Raw genomic sequence first — 19,776 nt, forward strand, 5'->3', positions numbered from 1 at the left:
TACAGCAATATTTCTAAATGTTTTACGCTCACAGCTCTCTTCTGTGTAATCCTAATGTAATCCTGTGTAATCCTATACACCTCCCCTAAAAAATCCAAACACCAAAATGAACAATGAAAACAATGCAATGAAACTTCAGGAAAGATGGATTTTGTAACAATGTACAACAGAAAGGTTCTTCACATCTCTTTTGGTCTGTCTGCAAGGGAGGTACACCTCAAAGTTTGGAAAACCTTGATTTAGAGGCATTAACTCAAAATTGTTTGTGTCGTGTTGAAACTGTTGGAAGCAGCAAAATAAGTCTTCATTCTGTGTTGAACTGATTTGGGATGATGATGATTTTACTATTGACAAGCTATGAAAATATTAAGGCTCCATTTTGTTAACTGTGTTTTAACAAAAAATGTCAGATTTAACAATGGAAGTCAGTTGCTAATCAATGGTGATAGACTTGGGAGAGTCTATTGTGTCATTGCATTGATTCCTCTGTCAGCAATACTGAATGAGTCAGGCCACGGCTAGCAAGTCTGGATAATATGCAATGCAATACCTGGAGACAGCAGAAAACAAGAATTGGGAAAAAATCACAAAATACAAAGACAAAAATACAAAATACAAAGTAGAACTAGGGTGGCAGAAGAAAGCAAAGATGGTAGCAATTTGCATGACTGCCCTACTGTAGGAAGAAAGAGTTTCTGGTTGATAGTGACACTGCTGCCAGCAAAGAAAGAAAGTCTCTTTTGCCATTTTCAATTGCCATCTATAGGTATAGGTATATATAAATAGGTATTTATATCAGCATTTTAGAAACAGCAATTAGTAATTACAAGCATATACATCAAAATGGTTTTAGAAATGGCTCAAAGTCCATTTTAGGGCAAAATCTACAAGGACTAACAGACAAATTTAATAAATTTGCTGGTCAGAGTCAAGCAGATGTTTAGACTAGATTTGGCATTTTTGTCTACCTTTTGAGTCCTTCCCAAGGATCCAGTATACAGGTGAAACTCGAAAAATTAGAATATCGTGCAAAAGTTCATTTATTTCAGTAATGCAACTTAAAAGGTGAAACTAATATATGAGATAGACTCATTACATGCAAAGCAAGATAGTTCAAGCCGTGATGTGTCATAATTGAGATGATTATGGCTTACATGAAAACCCCAAATCCACAATCTCAGAAAATTAGAATATTACCTGCAATCAATAAAACAAGGATTGTACATAGAACAATATTGGACCTCTGAAAAGTATAAGCATGCATATGTACTCAGTACTTGGTTTGGGCCCCTTTTGCAGCAATTACTGCCTCAATGCGGCGTGGCATGGAAGCTATCAGCCTGTGGCACTGCTGAGGTGTTATGGAAGACCAGGATGCTTCAATAGCGGCCTTCAGCTCTTCTGCATTGTTCAGTCTCATGTCTCTCATCTTTCTCTTGGCAATGCCTCAAAGATTCTCTATGGGGTTCAGGCCAGGCGAGTTTGCTGGCCAATCAAGCACAGTAATCCCACGGTCACTGAACCAGGTTTTGATGCTTTTGGCAGTGTGTGCCTCTCCATTCTTCCTCCAGACTCTGGGTCCTTGGTTTCCAAATGAGATGCAAAAGTTGCTCTCATCAGAAAAGAGGACTTTGGACTACTGAGCAACAGACCAGTTCTGTTTTTCTGTAGCCCAGGTAAGACGCTTCTGATGTTGTTCGTTGTTCAGGAGCAATTTGACAAGAGGAATATGACATTTGAAGCCCATGTCCAGGATCCGTCTGTGTGTGGTGGCTCTTGATGCACTGACTCCAGCCTCAGTCCACTCCTTGTGAAAGTCCCCAACACTTTTGAATGGCCTTTCCCTGACAATCCTCTCCAGGCTGCGGTCATCCCTGCTGCTTGCGCACCTTTTTCTTCCACACTTTTCTCTTCCACATAACTTTCTATTAATGTGCTTTGATACAGCACTTTGGGAACATCCAACTTCGTTTGCAATTACCTTTTGAGGCTTTGCCTCCTTATGGAGGGTATCAATGATGGTTTTCTGCACAACTGTCAGGTCAGCAGTCTTTCCCAAGATTGTGATCCCTACTGAACCTGACTGAGAGACCATTTAAAGGTTCAGGAACTCTTTGCAGGGTTAGCTGATTAGAGTGGGATGCTTTGAGCCTAGAATATTGAACCTTTTCACAATATTCTAATTTTCTGAGATTGTGGATTTGGGTTTTCATGAGCTGTAAGCCATAATCATCTCAATTATGACACATCACGGCTTGAACTATCTTGCTTTGCATGTAATGAGTCTATCTCATATATTAGTTTCACCTTTTAAGTTGCATTACTGAAATAAATGAACTTTTCCACGATATTCTAATTTTTTGAGTTTCACCTGTAGACAAGTGTTGTTTAATATTAAAGGTATCACAGGAGGTAAGCTGTTCCATGTAAAGCTGCCTTCTGCAATTGACTTGTGTTGTTTTGTCAAAGCCGATGGTGTTTATGTGATGCCTCAAATGTTTTGGAATTGCGCTTATTACTGTTGCTACTATATTTGCTTTCTTTGGCCACCCTAGTTCTACTTTTATCTGCAGGTCTTTGTATTTTTTTATTTTCTCCAGTTCTTTCTCTTCTCTTCTGCTCTCTCCGGGTATCACAAGTGCATTATCCAGACTTGGTAGCCTTGGCCTGGCTTGTTCAGTATTGCTGACAGAGGAATCAATGCAACGACAAACAATAGAGTCTCCCAAGTCTATCACCATTGATTAGCAACTGTCTTCCATTGTGTCATTGATCTTTGCACAACACTTCTGATGTTTCTACTGACTCCTGTTATTTCTAGTTACTTGATTATCTAGTCCTTTTATTATAATTATGGTTATTATTATTGATCGATGCATTCAAGTAATGAACTTCTGCAGACTGGAATTGCATCCTGCACTAGATTGTATAGCACTTTTTTAGTCTTGAGCATTATGCCAACTCTACTACTGTAGTTTATGATACCAGTTCTTATTAACTGAACTTATATACGCAGGTATTTTACAATATTTCTAAACTTCCCAAATCAATTGCCCTGATGATATGCAACAACCAAGCAAGCAGTACAAGTAAAATCAAGTATCAATAACAATAGCAACAGTGACCCCATTCAGGGCCAAAACCATCTTGGAAATCTTCCGAGATTTCTGAAATGCAATAAAGGACTGTGCCAAGCACATCTCTGGTGGAGGTTTATTCTAAAAGATAAAAAGCTATTAGCCAAATGTTTGCCATATTAGCCAAATTCCATGTACCTCTTGAGGGAGTAGGATCTTCAGCAGGTCTTTCTTCAATGGTAGTAGTTTGTGATCTATTCACATAGCCATAAATGTATAAGCAGAACCTTTAATAGGGCCCAGAAACCTTATTAGCAATCAGTGCAGCCATCTTAAAATTGGTGTTATTGTGAAATAGCAGGTTTGGTCCATTAGCAACCTGTCTGCCCCATTGTGTCCCAGTTATAGCTTCAAATGTGTCCAAAGACAGCCCCACATATAGTGCATTACAGTAGTCCATCCAAATGGGGTTCAGGCATTACAGTAACTATCATTACTAGCCTGTACTAGAGCAGCCATGCAGTGTCAGGAAGATATAGATATGTTTGTAGGGTTTGCTGTTGTAGGGATTTGTTGAACTTTACTTTTATAGGGTTTGTTGTTCCATCGCCATTAGAAAAAAAAATAATCTGTTTTCCCCAGTAAACAATATTCAATATTTCTGCTCAGAATATTTCTATTAATTGCTTGGATTGTGGCACACAATGGTACACTGAATAGAAAATCTTCACAGAAGAGTGGTTGCAGTTTTATCATTTCTATTTATTTGCTCACACTCACTCACACTCACACACACACACACACACACACACACACACACACACCTTCCCCAGATAAACAATGCATCTGCACTCATTCCAAATACTATCAAATATGCACTGACTGCTTGTTCAACAGACATTTCCAAACAGATATAACTCTCCAGTGATCAAAAAAGGGGAAGAATTTTATTTTATTTGTAAAAAGTTTTTAAATATTTAGCATAAAACAAGACTGTACATCATCTAGCAGTGTATGCAGTTTAGCCAATATTTTATTTATTTATTTCATTTTTTTATAATTTTTTTTGTGGGATGGGAAAAACTTTTAAAATCTGAATCCCATTTATAAAAAAAAGTATTAAAATGTTCACCATTATTTACAAATCCCTTTAAATTACACATAAATAAATATATACATTCAAGACACTCTTTTCCCTTATACACATAAAACTTCCCTGGAGACATACATATATATATTTATATTTATGTTTTTGGCCTATGTAGGCAAACAAAAAAAAAATTAAAAGTTACGTGCCTATTTTCAAGTTTTTTTCCTTTTTTAATTAAAAAAATGACCTGATGATACACATAAAGCTGCAGTATCTCTTTTTCATATTTTTAAAGTGGATGAAAAATTAAAGGTTTTAATATTAGCTCCAAGTAACTCTTCCTTGAATAAAAAAGATCTGCTACAGAACATTTCAGTCTTGCAACTCTATTTTGTAAAACCTGTAACCTCATTATATTAAAATATGCTTTAGCAACATTTCTTAAATTATGTCTAGAAACCAAAACTTTTTTAAAAAAAAGAAAGGCAAACATATTCAAAACTATCACATTATTTCACTTTATTCCTATCCTGATTTTCTCTAAAATTAAATCAGAAATCTCAGTATTTTGTCAAAAACTCAAGAAAAAACGGGGACTAATACTGCACTGTGTTCTACTTGCTGGTTTCCAATGAAGTAATAGGAACCCAGTAAAACCTCCATATCACAGCATGGATGCACATTTAAAATTGGAATTTCTTGAGTGACTTTTTCAGAAGATACCATGTAATGCTGCAGACGCCAAACAACACAATATAAGGTTATGCTGCCACAAGATTAATGTCATAAGATTTCAGCAGTTGAGAACACTTGAAATCCACCCAATTTAGTGACCAGATATGGTTTTTCTGCTTTTTGGGGTGTGGTGGAGGGTTCCTCATGCATAATCTAGATAGCTGTGAATGTCTGAGCATCAACTGAGGCAATTATCTTAGAATATGATCAAGTCTTTGCCTGAATCTCACAGCACGTTCAAAACTTTTTAATTATATCTCTTAATTAGTTTGCCAAAACTTTACTTACCAACTACTACATAATCATGCTGGTCCTGTTCTACAAGATATGGGCATGAACTCACTTACACAGCCTAACTGACGAGGTTTAACCATAATTTTAAAATGAACTTGGTCCAGCCAATGTACTTTCTTTTCCCTTCTCCATCTCTGTCTCTTTAACACATATAGAAATCTGGTCCTTTGGCAGTGGCAATGAATACAGAAACATCTGCTTCCTATTTAATTATAGCTTATTGATGCATCTGAGGAGGTTACAAAACCTTGGCTAATTAGAAACAAGGAGCATCAAATTGCAGCTTATTGTATTTCAGTAAACCACAGCTTGCCATTTTCAGATGTAACAATAAACCTTGGATTTTGTTTGAACAGAAAGATGATGCAATCGCTTCTTTTTCCCATGGAGGGAGAGAACGTGAGCATGTGACTTAAGTACATTTGTTCGCAACCTGCTGAAACTGGTTTATTGCTGAATTTCATTGAGATTCCACCATACAACGTATATTGGAGGAAAAGCATTGCCTGCAAAAGGGTCTAGGTACAGCATGTAACAAATTTCCATATGAGGGAGAAAAAAGGAGATAGCACCACCTTTTACAATTTAATTTTTTTAAAAAAAATAAAAAATAAAAATAAAAAGATAAATCCATGTTTACCTTCAGGTACATGGTCCCAAATGAATGGATAACAGCAGCTTTAAAGAGGAGAAGAGAGACAACACACGTCTCCAGAAAAGGATGTGGTTGAAAATTTAAAAAAAAAGAAAAAAGATGCCCCAAAGCAAGTTCTAAGAGATATCTACATGCCTTCTAGGCAAGAAGATCTTAAGTCTGTGTGCAGTAACAGTTTTTAAATCTGTCTTCTGTGTGTGTGTGTCTCTGTAACTTTTCATTTCTTTGTCATCTTTTCCATGCTCACTTCCGATGCTTGTCCATCTTCTCAAGGTTCTTATTGGCATCTGGGGGGCTTTGATCTCCTGCATTCATGTATGATTTGTCTGCTAGTTTGAGCGCTTCATTCAGGTAGTTCTGCATAGAGGTCATGGCAGCGCAGATGGCAGCACTCCCAAATCCATGTGTGATCAGGCTGAAGTGAGTCAAACATCCCTGGATGCCAGGATCTAAGATAGGGCTTGGTCTCGCATTACCAAGAGGGGTTCGATCCTGAGTGAGGAGCTCTGTGAATTCTTTACAGATCTGTCTGGAAGAGGCAACAGGAAAGCAAATTAACTTTTAATGCTGCATTTCTACTGGACAAAGACAATGAAACTGAGTCAGAAGGACGGTTTATCAATTTCCTCCCACTGAGATCCTCAGACGTGTTTAAGAGATGTTTTCCTTAAATATGTTTAAGAAAAAAGTAATTTAAAAACAATATCATGTGAATTATTGCCATATTTTAAATCCTCTTTTCCCCCCTAGAAACTTACATGGCTTTTATGTCTCATTTTTTACAGATTAGACTAACTAGCTCAACAATGATTCTGACAGAAGATAATTATTTTTAGCAAGGCTTGACTCTACTCAACAATAATTAATATGGGCAGCCTGTAACCAACATTTATGACTTTTGTACCTAATTTCAAAACTCCTCTGCATTAAATTAGTTCAGGCCTTGGTAAAACATATTAGTTCCTTCCTTCCAGCCTTCTATTCCAAGAGAGAGACTGGGAGTGTTAGAAACAAGAGATAAAGAATAATAAAGACAGTGGATATTCCCACTCACTATTTGCTTTAGCTTCATCAATTACAGGCCACACAAAGATTACTTGAATGAATAAGGCCCATGACAGGAGGAGGAAAAAAGATTCCTCACCCATGTCTAATATTTCTCAGAGTAATGTTTCTCAATCTTAGCAATTCTTAAGATGTGTGAACTTCCACTCCCAGAATGCTGGGGAATTCTGGGGGTTGAGGTTCACACATCCTGGAGTTGCAGGAGATGAGAAAAACTGCTCCAAACTTTTCTTTAGGAATCATTCCTGTAAAAATATCTGAAGATAGCAGGCTTTTCAGCATGCAACATATTGCAGAAAAGATGCTGGGAATCTACTCCCAGTATTTAAAAAAATCTCTGACCACGGGAAAACTCCAAAACCAAACTGGTTAAGGGGAGGAGAGTCCTTGGAAGTGGAACACTCTTCCTGGTGGAGATAGAGGAACCTCCCTCCTCAAATGTTTTTTGGGCTTTAACTGTACGGGCCCAGGAACCCGATTCTAGAGGTCATCCAGATGGCAGAAATGCTTTTTATTCAGTCATTAGAAGACCTCCAAGTTCCCTTCCAATTCTGCTATTTTGTATTGTATTCTGTATTTCTGTGGAGATACCTATGATCAAAGAGAGCCAGAGAGAAAACTATTATGGACACTTGGAAAGTGTAATGATTAGAAGCTGCAGAATACAAAGCAAGGCCACAGCAGCAATTCTTAAAAAGAAGACGTTTGTAATATGGGATGCTCATTGGTGCTTGGTAGAACCTCAAGATGGCAACCAGAGGGGGGAGGGGGTGGGAGGGAGGGGGAGAGAACAGGCATCTTGAATTAATTCTCTCATCAACACTTCCTGAGTTCCTGTCTCAAACACAGACAGAAAGACCCTCTTTGCTTTAGAATCACGGCTCCTGTTCCAGTGCGATTTCAGAACTCAAAACAGTTTTAAGCTTTTGCAGTTGCTTTCGGTTTGATCTTCTGTCTAGATTTGCTGTATTAAGCAATATAAAGTGAGCTGCAGCAGAATTTCCCCATCTGTGGTTTGCAAAAAAATTATGGAAGAAGCAACAGGTGGAGGCTAATGGCTGAGGTGGAGGCATCTACAGATATCAAACTACTCTTTGACCTAGAGCTCAAACTAGCTTGCAAACTTGCAAAAATAGAAGATAACTTGTTAGACATTCTTAAAATGCTTTGACTGTTTCTGTTTAAGTTTGAATACCCCACAGGTTTCATCTCCGTTATAATGCAAATGCATTTTGAACCTGCAAATATTCATTTTTGAAGAGGCCTGCAAGCATTATTAAAATTAAAGGTGTTCCTGCCCTTAAGCACTATTTTAAAAGGGCAACTTTTCTATAGCCACACAAACCCATTGAAAATAAGATCCCTATGCCATACAGAGGTAGTCCTTGATTTTTAGTCCAGGCGATAAACAGGAAGTCATTAAATACAAACAAATAAGAATGTTCTTGTATAAGATAACAATAGCACTTAAGAATTATATACTGCTTTAAGGTGCTTTATAGGACTCTCCAAGTGGTTTACAGAGTCGGGATATTACCCCCAACAATCTGGATCCTCTTTTTATCAACCTCAGAAGGATGTAAGGCTGAGTCAACCTTGAGTTGGTCAGCATCGAACTCCTGGCATGGGCAGAGTTAAGACTGCAAAATTGCAATACTGTATTCTACCTAGTGCATCACCATGGCTCTTAAGATCCTAATTTATAATGCTAGTATCTGATTTAAATCCTGATTCTCTTCACTAAACTCTACAAGATGCATCTTTGTAAGGCAAGAAAAGAATCTGCATCTAGACTAGAAGACCTCCAAGGTCCCTTCCAACTCTATATTATTATTATTACAAGAAATGGAGGTAGTGACAGATTTTATCTTCCTGGGCTCCAAGATCACCATAGATGGGGACTGTAGCCAAGAAATTAAAAGACTCTTGCTCCTGGGGAGGAAAGCTATGGCAAATCTAGACAGCAAATACTAAAAAGCAGAGACATCCTTACAACAAAAGTCAAGGCCATAGTTTTCCCAGTTGCAATATATGGCTGTGAAAGTTGGACCATAAGAAAGGCTGAGCGCCAAAGAATTGAGGCCTTTGAACTATGGTGCTGGAGAAGACTCCAGCAAGTCTCCTGGACTGCAAGGCGATCAAACTGGTCAGTCCTAGAAGAGATCAACCCTGACTGCTCTTTAGAAGGCCAGATCCTGAAGGTGAAACTCAAGTACTTTGGCCACCTAATGAGAAGGAAGGACTCACTAGAGAAGAGCCTAACGCTGGGAAAGATTGAGGGCAATAGAAGAATGGAACGACAGAGAATGAGATGGCTGGATGGAGTCACTGAAGCAGTAGGTGTGAGCTTAAATGGACTCCAGAAGATGGTAAAATGCAGGAAGGCCTGGAGGAACGTTGTCCATAGGGTCGCAATGAGTCGAACACGACTTTGCAACTAACAACAAAATTATTATTATTTATCTTTTTAACCTGCTTTCATGAAGTTTTGTGGAACAGACTCTTCAACCTCACTCCAACCAATTTTGGTTTCCTACCATTGAAGGTTAGAAACCCATATAAACTGTATTGTAAGCTTAAAAAACAACTTAATGTGGCTTTAAAAAGGAGAATGCAACCTTCTTGTAATTAAAAATCCAGTCTTTGCCCACATTCACAATAAGCTCCAATCCAGCCTCTATCGTTCCTCACTCTTGACACCATTTCCACAGGAACTAATTAAGGCTCATCTTTTGCCTGCTCCTGTTGGTGGAGGCAACCATTCCTTTAGTGACCATTTGAAGTTACAACTACAGTGAACAAAGTAACTTATAACCAGCACCTAGGACCATTGCAGCATCCCCACAGTCATGTGATCAAAATTTGAGAGCTTACAAGCAGCATGTATTTATGCTGGTGGCAGTATTCTGGAGTCACGTAATCACCATTTGTGACCTTCCCAGCTGGCTTCTGACAAGCAAAGTCAAAGTGCAACTGCACGATTCACTTAACAACTGCAATGATTCACTTAAAGACCGTGGCGAAAAAAATGGTAAAATTGGGCATGACTTACTTAACAACTGACTTTTTAGCAATGGAAAATTTTACAACTCAGTTGTGGTGGTAGGTTGAGGACTCCCTGTCCTGCTTGAGCCTTCTAAGCACTTTAATATATTCTATACATCTTACATATTGCTTTCCACTCAAATAAAGATACTTACTTTGCGGCAAGGAGCATATTTTTCCTGCTGGCCATCTCATTCCGGCCCAGATGGGGCCGAGTTAAATATTCAGCCACAGCTTTTGAGGGGAATTCAGTTTCACACACATAGCCAAAATCCCGGGCAAGATGGACTGCTTCCCCTGCAAGTGGACCATAGAAGAGGAAAAAGAAGGAAAAAAGCAAGAATTTGCTTATTAGATCATACCCACTTAAATAACTGTTTGCAGACAAACAGATGAACAAAATTTGCCACTGTCAGAACCAGCCCATATGTTTAACAAGATTATTTTTCTTCCCACCTTATAATTTATAAAAGCACCATTGAGTTAAGTTTTTTAAAAGGCGGGGGCTACCTAAGAAAGCTCCTCTATTTGATGAGTAACATTATGATTTTAAGCTTTTCTCTGAATATGCAATAGTTGCAAAGAAACTACCTTCCCCAGAATAATACTTTTCTGACATTGTTGCACATAGGACAGCCAGTCAGTAACTGATGACTTTGTTATTTGGGCATTAGGAAAATTAAAACCCCACACATCTGGAAGAGACCAGATAGGAGAAGGAGGATTTAAAACAATAGGCAATATTATATTTTCATTATAAGTAAGGGTCAGGACCTTTACAAGATAATAGTCTAACTTAAAGTAGGTCACATTTGAGTCCCACCATACAAATATTTCTCATCCTATAATGTCATCTGCTCCAGTCTGTTTTTGCAAAATGTGAAACAACTGCAAAAATATTTTCCTGGCAATAATTAGCATGAATTAGCACAAGTTCCAAGCAGCTAGGATATTTATAAGCAAAGCAGCAAATGAATTTCCAGTGACTGCTCCTGCCTGTCACCTCTTACAATGTCGGCAGTATTAAGTCAAAACACACTCATCCAAAATTTGAGGACATTCCCATCAATATACTCAGGAAATATATGATCTATATTTCATCCCGACAGCCCATTTGATAAAGCAGTTCAGCAAAAACTTGTGGGATGCAACTACTCTGCCTGTAAACATGCATGTTCTTCCTTGGAAATAATAACTGATTTACCCATGTGAATTTGTCATTTTGACTGCAGTAGCAAAGGTTGCCTATTGACATATGTATGACAAATTTCACATCCAATTATATGCTTATTTTCAACAGAAGTGGGCCTTGTGCTAATTTAACCTTTCATTCCAAGTCTCCCAACTATCATACAGGAATTACAGGAAAGGTTGAGAGCCAAAAGGTTTGAAACACGAAACTCATTATATTTTGCTACTCAGCTTAACAAGCTTAGAAAATACATTCTGTTTTTAAACAGACATAACTATCATTAAATATTCTTTGTATTTAAAGATCCTCTACTTTTGTTTTTGGTTACAGCATCTCTCTTATCTTCCATCACCCATCAAAATAAAACAACATTAGAAGGGATCTTAGACGTCATTCAACTCACTTGCTGCACAAATATCCCTAACAACCAACCAGCCAGAAGTACCTTAAGCCAAGGAAGACACTGCTCTTTTTTGCTGCCAATTGATCCTACAGTTTGAGGGTTTCTCCTAAGAGTTTTAGCCGAAATCTGCTCCCTCTCCTTCTGGTTTTTCCTCTACCTTCTGCCAGAGCAGAGAACAAACCTTCTTCATCAGTGGAGTTCTGAAAACAGTGATTTCTGGAATGACTGTATTCTGTGGTCAAGCTAAGCAAGATTCCGGTTGGTTAATATTTGGAGGGGACACTTCTGGGAAGACCTAAGTTCTAGGCTAGATCCTAGATTCCCAGAAAGCAATAGCAAACCACTTATCTGCTATTGACAAGAAAACTGTGTGGTTGTATGCATGACGTCGTGAGGAGTGAAGCTTGATTCAGAGATTTGATTTCACTCTGAAAGTTACTGGTGGTAGAAGTATGTCCTCCTCGATTGAAACTGTTCTTATTAATATATTAATGTTAATTTGTTAAGTGAACACTGGCTCTATTACTTGTATTCATATGACCATTTATAGTTCACTGTTTTAGGGCAGGGGTCGTCAAACTTGGCAAATTTAATATTTAGCTAGGGCTGGCTGAGGAATTCTGGAAGTTGAAGTCCACAAGTCTTAAAGTTGCCAAGTTTGAAGACCCCTGTTTTAGGGCATTGTATGGGAGTTCTGAGTACTGCAGAGTTTAAAAAAACAAAAAGCAGAAAAACACCAGACAGTCCAGTTCATATTAAACATAGCAAACATGCCATGCTGCAGATTTGGTATATGAAGGGAGACATTATCAGTCCTAATCCTTTGTACAATGAGCTCACTGCACAATAAATATTTCTAATTTAATTTAACCTAATTTAATGGATTTTAAGGTTGCCCGATTCCAAAAAGGTTCTGGGCGGCTTACAATATTCATATATCTCTAGCTCATATGTTTATAGTTTGTTTAGAATACATAAAATGTTAGTTTTTGTTTTAAAAGGTGGTTTTAGAATTCCACTGACAAACTTGCATTGTTGCAATTTATCTTTCTGATTTAGCAATCCCAAAATCTCTGGTTTAAGTTCTTCTCTATTTACTGTTGCTTTGAACCCTTATCAGACCTTGCCAATCTTTCTTCTCAGCTTTTTATAGGTTGTTTTTAGCTGTTTTACTCAGTGCAGCTTTATAAGGAATTCTTTAAGAAATCAGACAATGAATTCTTAGCTGCTTGTTAGCACACATGAAAGTATCCCAAGAAACAGTAATCAAAGAATGGAAATGTTCTTAGATTCATGCAATGGATGAGAAAGACAAGCTGATTCTCTGAATCAGCCATTTCTGCAGAAAATATCTATCCTCATCTACCCATAATGAAACAAACAATAGTTGTTTAACTGGAGTCAGACTGACAAACATGGGAAAGATAAAAAAAAAAAACTGGCAATGTTAATGGGAAGGAGAAGAGAGATATTCAAAGCTTCTGATCACATCTAAAGTGGGACATCTCTGAGACTTCAATGAACAAATTTCACCACAATCTACATTATGCACTTTAAAAAATTGTCAATTTTTACTGCCTTGGCAGTAAATTAAATGCCAATTTTACAGTGTCTATGAAAACTTCTAATCCAAAACTTTTTTACACAAACATACCATCCATAACAAGGATGTTTATCCTCCAAGGTTATGCCCCAACATATCCTTCATTCCTCACTCCCCACTTCTAGTTTTGAGCATTAATATCTTTACCTACAGCTCTGCAGTGAAAACATGATCTAGCTACAAAAAGCATTTGGGAATAATAAAAAAGAGGCCACCAGAGTGCAGAATTGGAAAGTGCCATTTAGACATTCAAGTCCAACCTCTTACAGGTAGTCCTCGACTTACAACTGTTTGTTTAGTGTTCGAAGTTACAATAGCATTGGCCATTTCTCACAGCATTCCCCCATGGTCACATGATCAAAATCCAGATACTTGGCATCATATTTATGATGTCTGCAGCATCACAGGGGTCACTTGATCACCTTTTGTGATGTTCTGACAAACAAAGTCCATAGAGAAGCCAGATAGACATAACACCATGTTACAAACTTAACTGCAGTGATCCACTTAACAACTGTGGTAAGAAAGGTCATAAAATAGGGCAAAACTCACTTAACAACTCTAAGTGAGCTCAGTTGTGATCATAAGTCAAGGCTACTTGTATTCAGGCAGAACTTTAAACTGAAACATCTCCAATCTGTCCAAACTCTATTTTAATAAGAAGCCCATTGCCTCTCATGGATCCAAAGCTGAACAGCTCTTACCACAAGGACATTTTTGTCTCCTCCAACACCATTATTCTGAGTCCTGCCCGTATTTCTGAAGACTTATCCTTTCAGAAGACAACTTGATTGGCAAACACAAATTGCTCGCTTTGCCCTTTAACCCAGAAAAAGCTTTAGGAGAGAAGACCAACTGACCTTCCACCAATGATGTAAGTAATGTCACATTTGCAGCTTTCCTTCTGCCTGCAGGAAGGTTCAAGCCAATTTTGTCCAGCTTCTCCCTTAGTGAGCGGCCCCCATTTTTGGATTTGGCTCTGCGGATGAGAGAGAGGGATGGGCGATGTTTAGATGCATGTTGAAGAGGTCACATTTTGAAGCAATTGGGAAATGCAAGTTGCTGACATTCAATACACTTCTGCCGATGGGGGGAGGAAAGAGAGGACTGTGACAAGAGCTGACCTACTTTTGAATGTTCCATCACATGAACATCAGAAAGCAAGATGAAAAGGGAAGGGGGAGGAAGAGAAGGATACGCTTTGCCTCTGCGTTTACACTATCAAGCATCATTACAATCATGATGACCGACATAACGAAAATTAAAACCTTTTACAAACACAAAGAGCATCAAACAAACTTTGTTGTGGCAGTATCCGTACATGGATATTAAATGCAGCCTTGATTTTTTTTTTTTAATCTAGGATGTAAAGTCCACTGTACTTCCACTACTATAAATGGCATTTGAGAAGGATGGGGAGAATTGGGCACATTCCCCAATTCCTGAAAATTAGACTGTATATTAGCAATTCTTTAAAGCGGTGTTTCTCAATCTCAGTAACTTAAGCATGCTGGCTAGAATTCTGGGAGTTGGAAGTCCACCCACCTTAAAGTTGCGAGGTTGTGTTTTAAAGCACAGTAAACGATTCTGGCGAATTGTTGAACAGAACTGTTTAATGTGAACGTTATTTAAAAAGGTAGGTGGATATGAATCCTTCTACACGCAGAACAAGCTTTGAGTTCAAGAACTGGTAGTTCATAGTTCATAATCTTGATGAAGCATCACACAATCTGAATTCAGTTTCAACCAGAAAGAAAGAAAGAAAGAAAGAAAGAAAGAAAGAAAGAAAGAAAGAAAGAAAGAAAGACGAAATTGCCTATCAAAAGCTGAAGACTCAGGTAACAGATTGAAATCTCAGACATTTGGGCATTTCCTCTACACTGCATTCCTGTATCTGAGAGGGATGAGAGGGGAGGAAGGTGAAGGGAGGAAGTAGGATAGTAAGAGGAGAAGGGGAGGGGAGAGTAGTGAGGGGAGGAGAGAAAGAGGAGGGAAGTAGGGAAGGTATTAGAGAGGGTGGATGCAGCTTGGGGGGAATGAGCAAGCGGCATCTATGGTTGTGGTTATGGTTATGATTATGAATTTATTTTATTTTATAAAGTGAATTTTGTTGTATAATTATGTTGGATAAATGGAAAATAAAAAAAAATTAAAAAAAAAAGAAATCTCGGACATTCTTCCTCATTATGGTGAGATGGATTGTATTCATGTTATGGTAATTCCCACATTTGTTTCCCTATACAGTTATTAGTTAGGAGATACAACTACTAGGTCAATTTGTATTCTTCTCTTGTGGTGATGTGTTTCTTCATTTGGATAAGGCCTATTAAAAAGCAACCCTAAATTAATATAAAGCACATGGCTTTCAACTCAAGACTAAACACTGGGTTCTGAGTGACATTGCACTCAAGACAAAAAAAGTACATTCTATTAATCTGCATTAAATACCATTAAAGGAGGTACTGTAGACTTTCCCTATCTTCCTATGTCAAAAATTTGGGGCATTGCCTTGAAGCCCTGGGCACCCCCACTTTAAAGTAGGTGTGCTTGGAATCTCACCTCTTCTTGGGATCACTTCCCCCAGATATGTTGGCAGCATATCCCTGTGATTACTTGGGTGGGGAATAAGTAGCTGATTACATACTCAATTTCTATTGATCCCTCTAAAGCTAAAAAGTATTAGTTATGCTCAGTGTTTGGATGGAATACCACTAGCATTATCTCAGTGCTGTAAACTAGATAGAATTATAAAATTGGAACTATTTGCAAGATTGCAGCATACAATATTTATTCAAGCCTATACACAAGAATCCAATCAACTAGAGCTCAACATTCAATTGACACTATATAAGGGTCAATGGAATTCAAGTGGGGCTGTACTTGGATCTCTTGTGGCAACACAATGACTCTAAACTGATGATGTGTTTAATTCCACCCCCCAGCTCTGCCTGTTCTTCTCCTACAAGTGGTGGCCAATTGCTTCCACACTGTTGCAGAAAAAAATAACATGGGCACAGCCAAGGAATCCCCACGATTTAAACTTAAGTGAAGAACAACTTTTCTTTGTCCTTCAAAATTACAGGTGGTAGCTTCTGAATGTGAGCCTCAGCAATTCTACTTTTGGCAGTCCCATCAAGGTTCGAACAGACAATAAACATCCTCTGGGATGATGACAATGAGCTTCACCTGTCCATTTATGAACCTCAAAACACCCTGGAATAAATCAGACTTGGCTATGTTTTTCTCAATCAACGTCTTAATACAATTTGGAAATGGTGTTCTAAAATAATCCATGTATTTCTCTTCATACCTTTTTAACATTAGACTGCAGTGGGTAAACTAGTACAAGACCTGACTTCCTGTTCAATTATTTCTTTTTTGCAATGTTGGGGTGGGATAGAGAGAGTCTGTTAACAGGAATAGAGAATGCACAATAAAATCCTGTTATGGCACTTTTCAATTCTGGAAAGGCAAAAGGGTGCCAAGGAGGGGGGGGGAAGAGTGTGAAGGCAAGAGGCTTCAAAATAAACTCTATTAGGATGCAGTGTTTTATCTCCTGTTTGCAAGATTCACAACCAGAAGAGACAAGAAGCTATTCTGTTCCACAGGCCATTCAGTTCCGCAGGACACAAGGAAGCCCCCTTGACAGGACATGATTTGACCCAGGAGGGGTGGGAGGGGAGAGATGGCCAAGGAATGATGTGCTTACCTTCGGAGGACTCCTCCCAGCAGAGATGCATTCAGACATTCAGGAGGAGATAATCTTCGCTGAACCTCAGCCACCGTCACTTTGTATTTCGATGTTGAACTGAGGAGAGAAAGCCGTCCGGGAACGGAGCAGAACACTTCGTTGGGATTGATCACTACACCCAGAAGTCCATCTTTCTGGCAAGGGAGACCTAATGCATTGTTTTTCGTTAGTGAAATGGGACCTGGAGAGCCAAAATACACAAAAACAAACAAACTACCATGGAGTGTTTCTCCTGTCTTTTTTGTTTTCTGGAAAGTCTAAACGTTTAACATACAGATACCTGAGGTAATACCTCTCCCACAACCCAATGTCCTGGTGTGCTGGACTTTATTTACCATAATCCCCAGTCATTCTATGTCTGATAGCTAGGGATTATGGTATCTGAAGACTTACAGACACCAGATTGAAGGTGGCCTTCCATAATGAATCCAATTTTTTTTTCTAAACAATTCAAGAGCATTCCTGGCCTTACGTGAAAAGGGCAGACAAGGATCCACTTATTACTTGAAGACACCTGAGGCAGTTATATAAAAAGATTGTTCTTTTATTATTTAACAAACTGTTAGGAGTCCATTGCTTAAGTGCCTTCCCAATTATGCTGATATAATCTATCGTTCTAGCAATTAAGAACAATAGTCTACAATCCAGCCAAGAAGAATTTTAAATAAGGTCCTCTTTTTGCCCTGAAATCCATAGGCCATGGATAAAATGTAGACAAGATTGTAACTTTTTCTAAGCTAACAATTCTATGACAAAATTGCTGTCATATTACTGCATACTGCAGAACTGCAATATGGGCAGCAAATAAATTTGGTAATAATAATAAAATGTTCTTGAGTTCATTCCATTTAAGAAATGAATGCTTTTTCCCCCTGACTTTAATTCCTGGAGTGACATCTTGACTTTATGAAAATTAAAACACAGAAAACACACATCAGCAGATTGTGTTAAAAGTATGCTCAACTGGCAGTTACATTCTGACAAAAACTGAAACCTGAGCTCTTCTCCAGAAATATTTTGAGTTGGAGTGGGCAGGAGAAGAAAGGGTTAAAGCGCTAAGCCAGGCACTTTATTTATCAAAGGAGGAAGATTTCTGAAAAGCAGGTGAAACAGACAGCAGAAAAATTGTTATACTATGAGCTAATTCTCAAATCAGCTATGAGTTGACAACAAAACATTTCTGGTTCTTCTCAGATACATTTTCCCTCCTGTCAGTTTTAAGTTACAGACAAAATCATCCTTTGATTTATATATTTATTCTAAAAACTTTAGGGGTTTGTGAATTATGCAACAAAAAAAGGGGGAAAGGTCTGTGCAGTTTCTCCACCATGGATCTGCACCTCAACCTTATAAATATCACCAGTAGAAGCTTGTGATGTGGATACACAACAGCCCCATAAATTCATATTAAATTAGAGCTGTTCACGTATAATGGCTGCTGTGGCACAGAGGGCCCCTTTAGGGAAGGCTACCACGTATCTAACCAAACAGAGACCTCTCTTTTTAAAAGAAAAGGGTATGCTCTATTTTATATACATATATATATCGAACAGAAACCCACTAAAAATAAATGTTGAAGCTAAGGCCAAAGTGTTTAGTTGCAGCAGGAACATTTCTTCATTGATTTGCCCACGTTAAACACAAGTACCATATATGCCGGCGTACAAGGCAACCCGGCGTATAAGACGACCCCCATCTTTATCGCCGGGCCGCATTCCTAGAACGTCGTCTTATACGCCGGAAACTACCAGTATTTCCAGCATATAAGACGACCCCCGTCTTTGGCGCCGATTTCAGCACTCGCGGATGTCACCTTATACGCCGGCATTTACGGTAATAACAATGCAAAAGAGAGAGTTCACTATCCTCAAAAAAATATTTCTATTATTCTTGAGAGTTTTCATTTTTCCTCCAACCTCTTAGATGAAGGATTTTTTTTCCTTCTAAGACATCTATAACTACCAATGAATGGATAATAACAAAACAGCAAATTTTAACAAACAGAACTCATTCTCCAAAATTATACATTATATATTGTAACCGAGAACATAACATCCAAGGAATTACTACAAGGTCTTCAGAAGGAAACTTAACCCATTTTAAATCCATTGTATTAAGCCAAGATCTAGGGTGTAGATACTTTTTTAAAATGTAGATTTGTAAAATATTTGTTTATAAATAAATATTCATGTTCATCTTTTCAGAAATATATGTATATATATCTGTGGGTATATATGACAGCTCATATAAAAAACTTGGTGGCTGGGGGAAGGGGGGAGAGAATCTTACTTTTTTATACTTTAGTTGTTTGTTGTTGTTTTAAACAAAGTCTCTTTTCAAAAAGGAACATAAAGGCAAATCTGAAACTCCTAAAAAGTTTATGAGTGAAAATACCATCCTATAAAAGACAAAAGAAAACAAACCAGCAGAATGTAAACTTACTGACCTTTTCTAATGACTGTCTGGTCATGCATTAATAAGTGCTGATCTTCCACATTCTGGAGAGAGAATGTGAATTTTTTTTTTAAGAATACAGTTGTGGAATACAATTTGTGCCCGCTTCCCCACCCAATATACAAACATATTTCATTAACATATTCCCCTAATTGTTTTTAGTAAAAGACACAAAACTTTACAGCAAAAAATTTTAATGGACATCTAAAACAGGCCAACCCAACCAACAAAAATTAACCTGCTTGAAATCGTACTGAGATCAATGGGATGTACAATCATACAAAGTTCCAGTGCCTGTCAGCTTATTATTCAAGGAAGCAAGCCAGCGGCTTTCCTTTTCAGTAAACATGCTATGTACATTCTTGTGCATATTTAGAATTATGATCTACTGATTTCAAAAGTTGTGACTGCA

At 38.0% G+C, this 19,776-nt stretch overlaps 1 protein-coding gene across 3 annotated transcripts in view; it reads right to left on the minus strand.

Annotated features, from left to right (window-relative positions):
- Positions 1 to 3,997: 3,997 nt before the first annotated feature.
- TFAP2C (transcription factor AP-2 gamma) overlaps positions 3,998 to 19,776 on the minus strand; it is a 34,835-nt gene continuing 19,056 nt past the window's right edge. For 2 of the 3 annotated variants that reach the window (XM_039343260.1, XM_039343259.1), the window contains exons 3-7: positions 19,357 to 19,408; positions 16,869 to 17,091; positions 14,020 to 14,138; positions 10,117 to 10,258; positions 3,998 to 6,380 (exon numbers count right to left, since the gene is read on the minus strand). In XM_039343260.1, the coding sequence (XP_039199194.1) occupies positions 6,095 to 6,380; positions 10,117 to 10,258; positions 14,020 to 14,138; positions 16,869 to 17,091; positions 19,357 to 19,408 (822 nt within the window). In that variant the 3' untranslated portion in view covers positions 3,998 to 6,094. The remainder of the gene's footprint in view (positions 6,381 to 10,116; positions 10,259 to 14,019; positions 14,139 to 16,868; positions 17,092 to 19,356; positions 19,409 to 19,776) is intronic. The other variant, XM_039343262.1, reaches the window with a different exon arrangement.

The sequence above is a fragment of the Crotalus tigris genome, unplaced genomic scaffold, assembly GCF_016545835.1.
Source record: "Crotalus tigris isolate CLP2741 ecotype Arizona unplaced genomic scaffold, ASM1654583v1 scf7180000017834.3080900, whole genome shotgun sequence".
Taxonomy (NCBI): domain Eukaryota; kingdom Metazoa; phylum Chordata; class Lepidosauria; order Squamata; family Viperidae; genus Crotalus; species Crotalus tigris.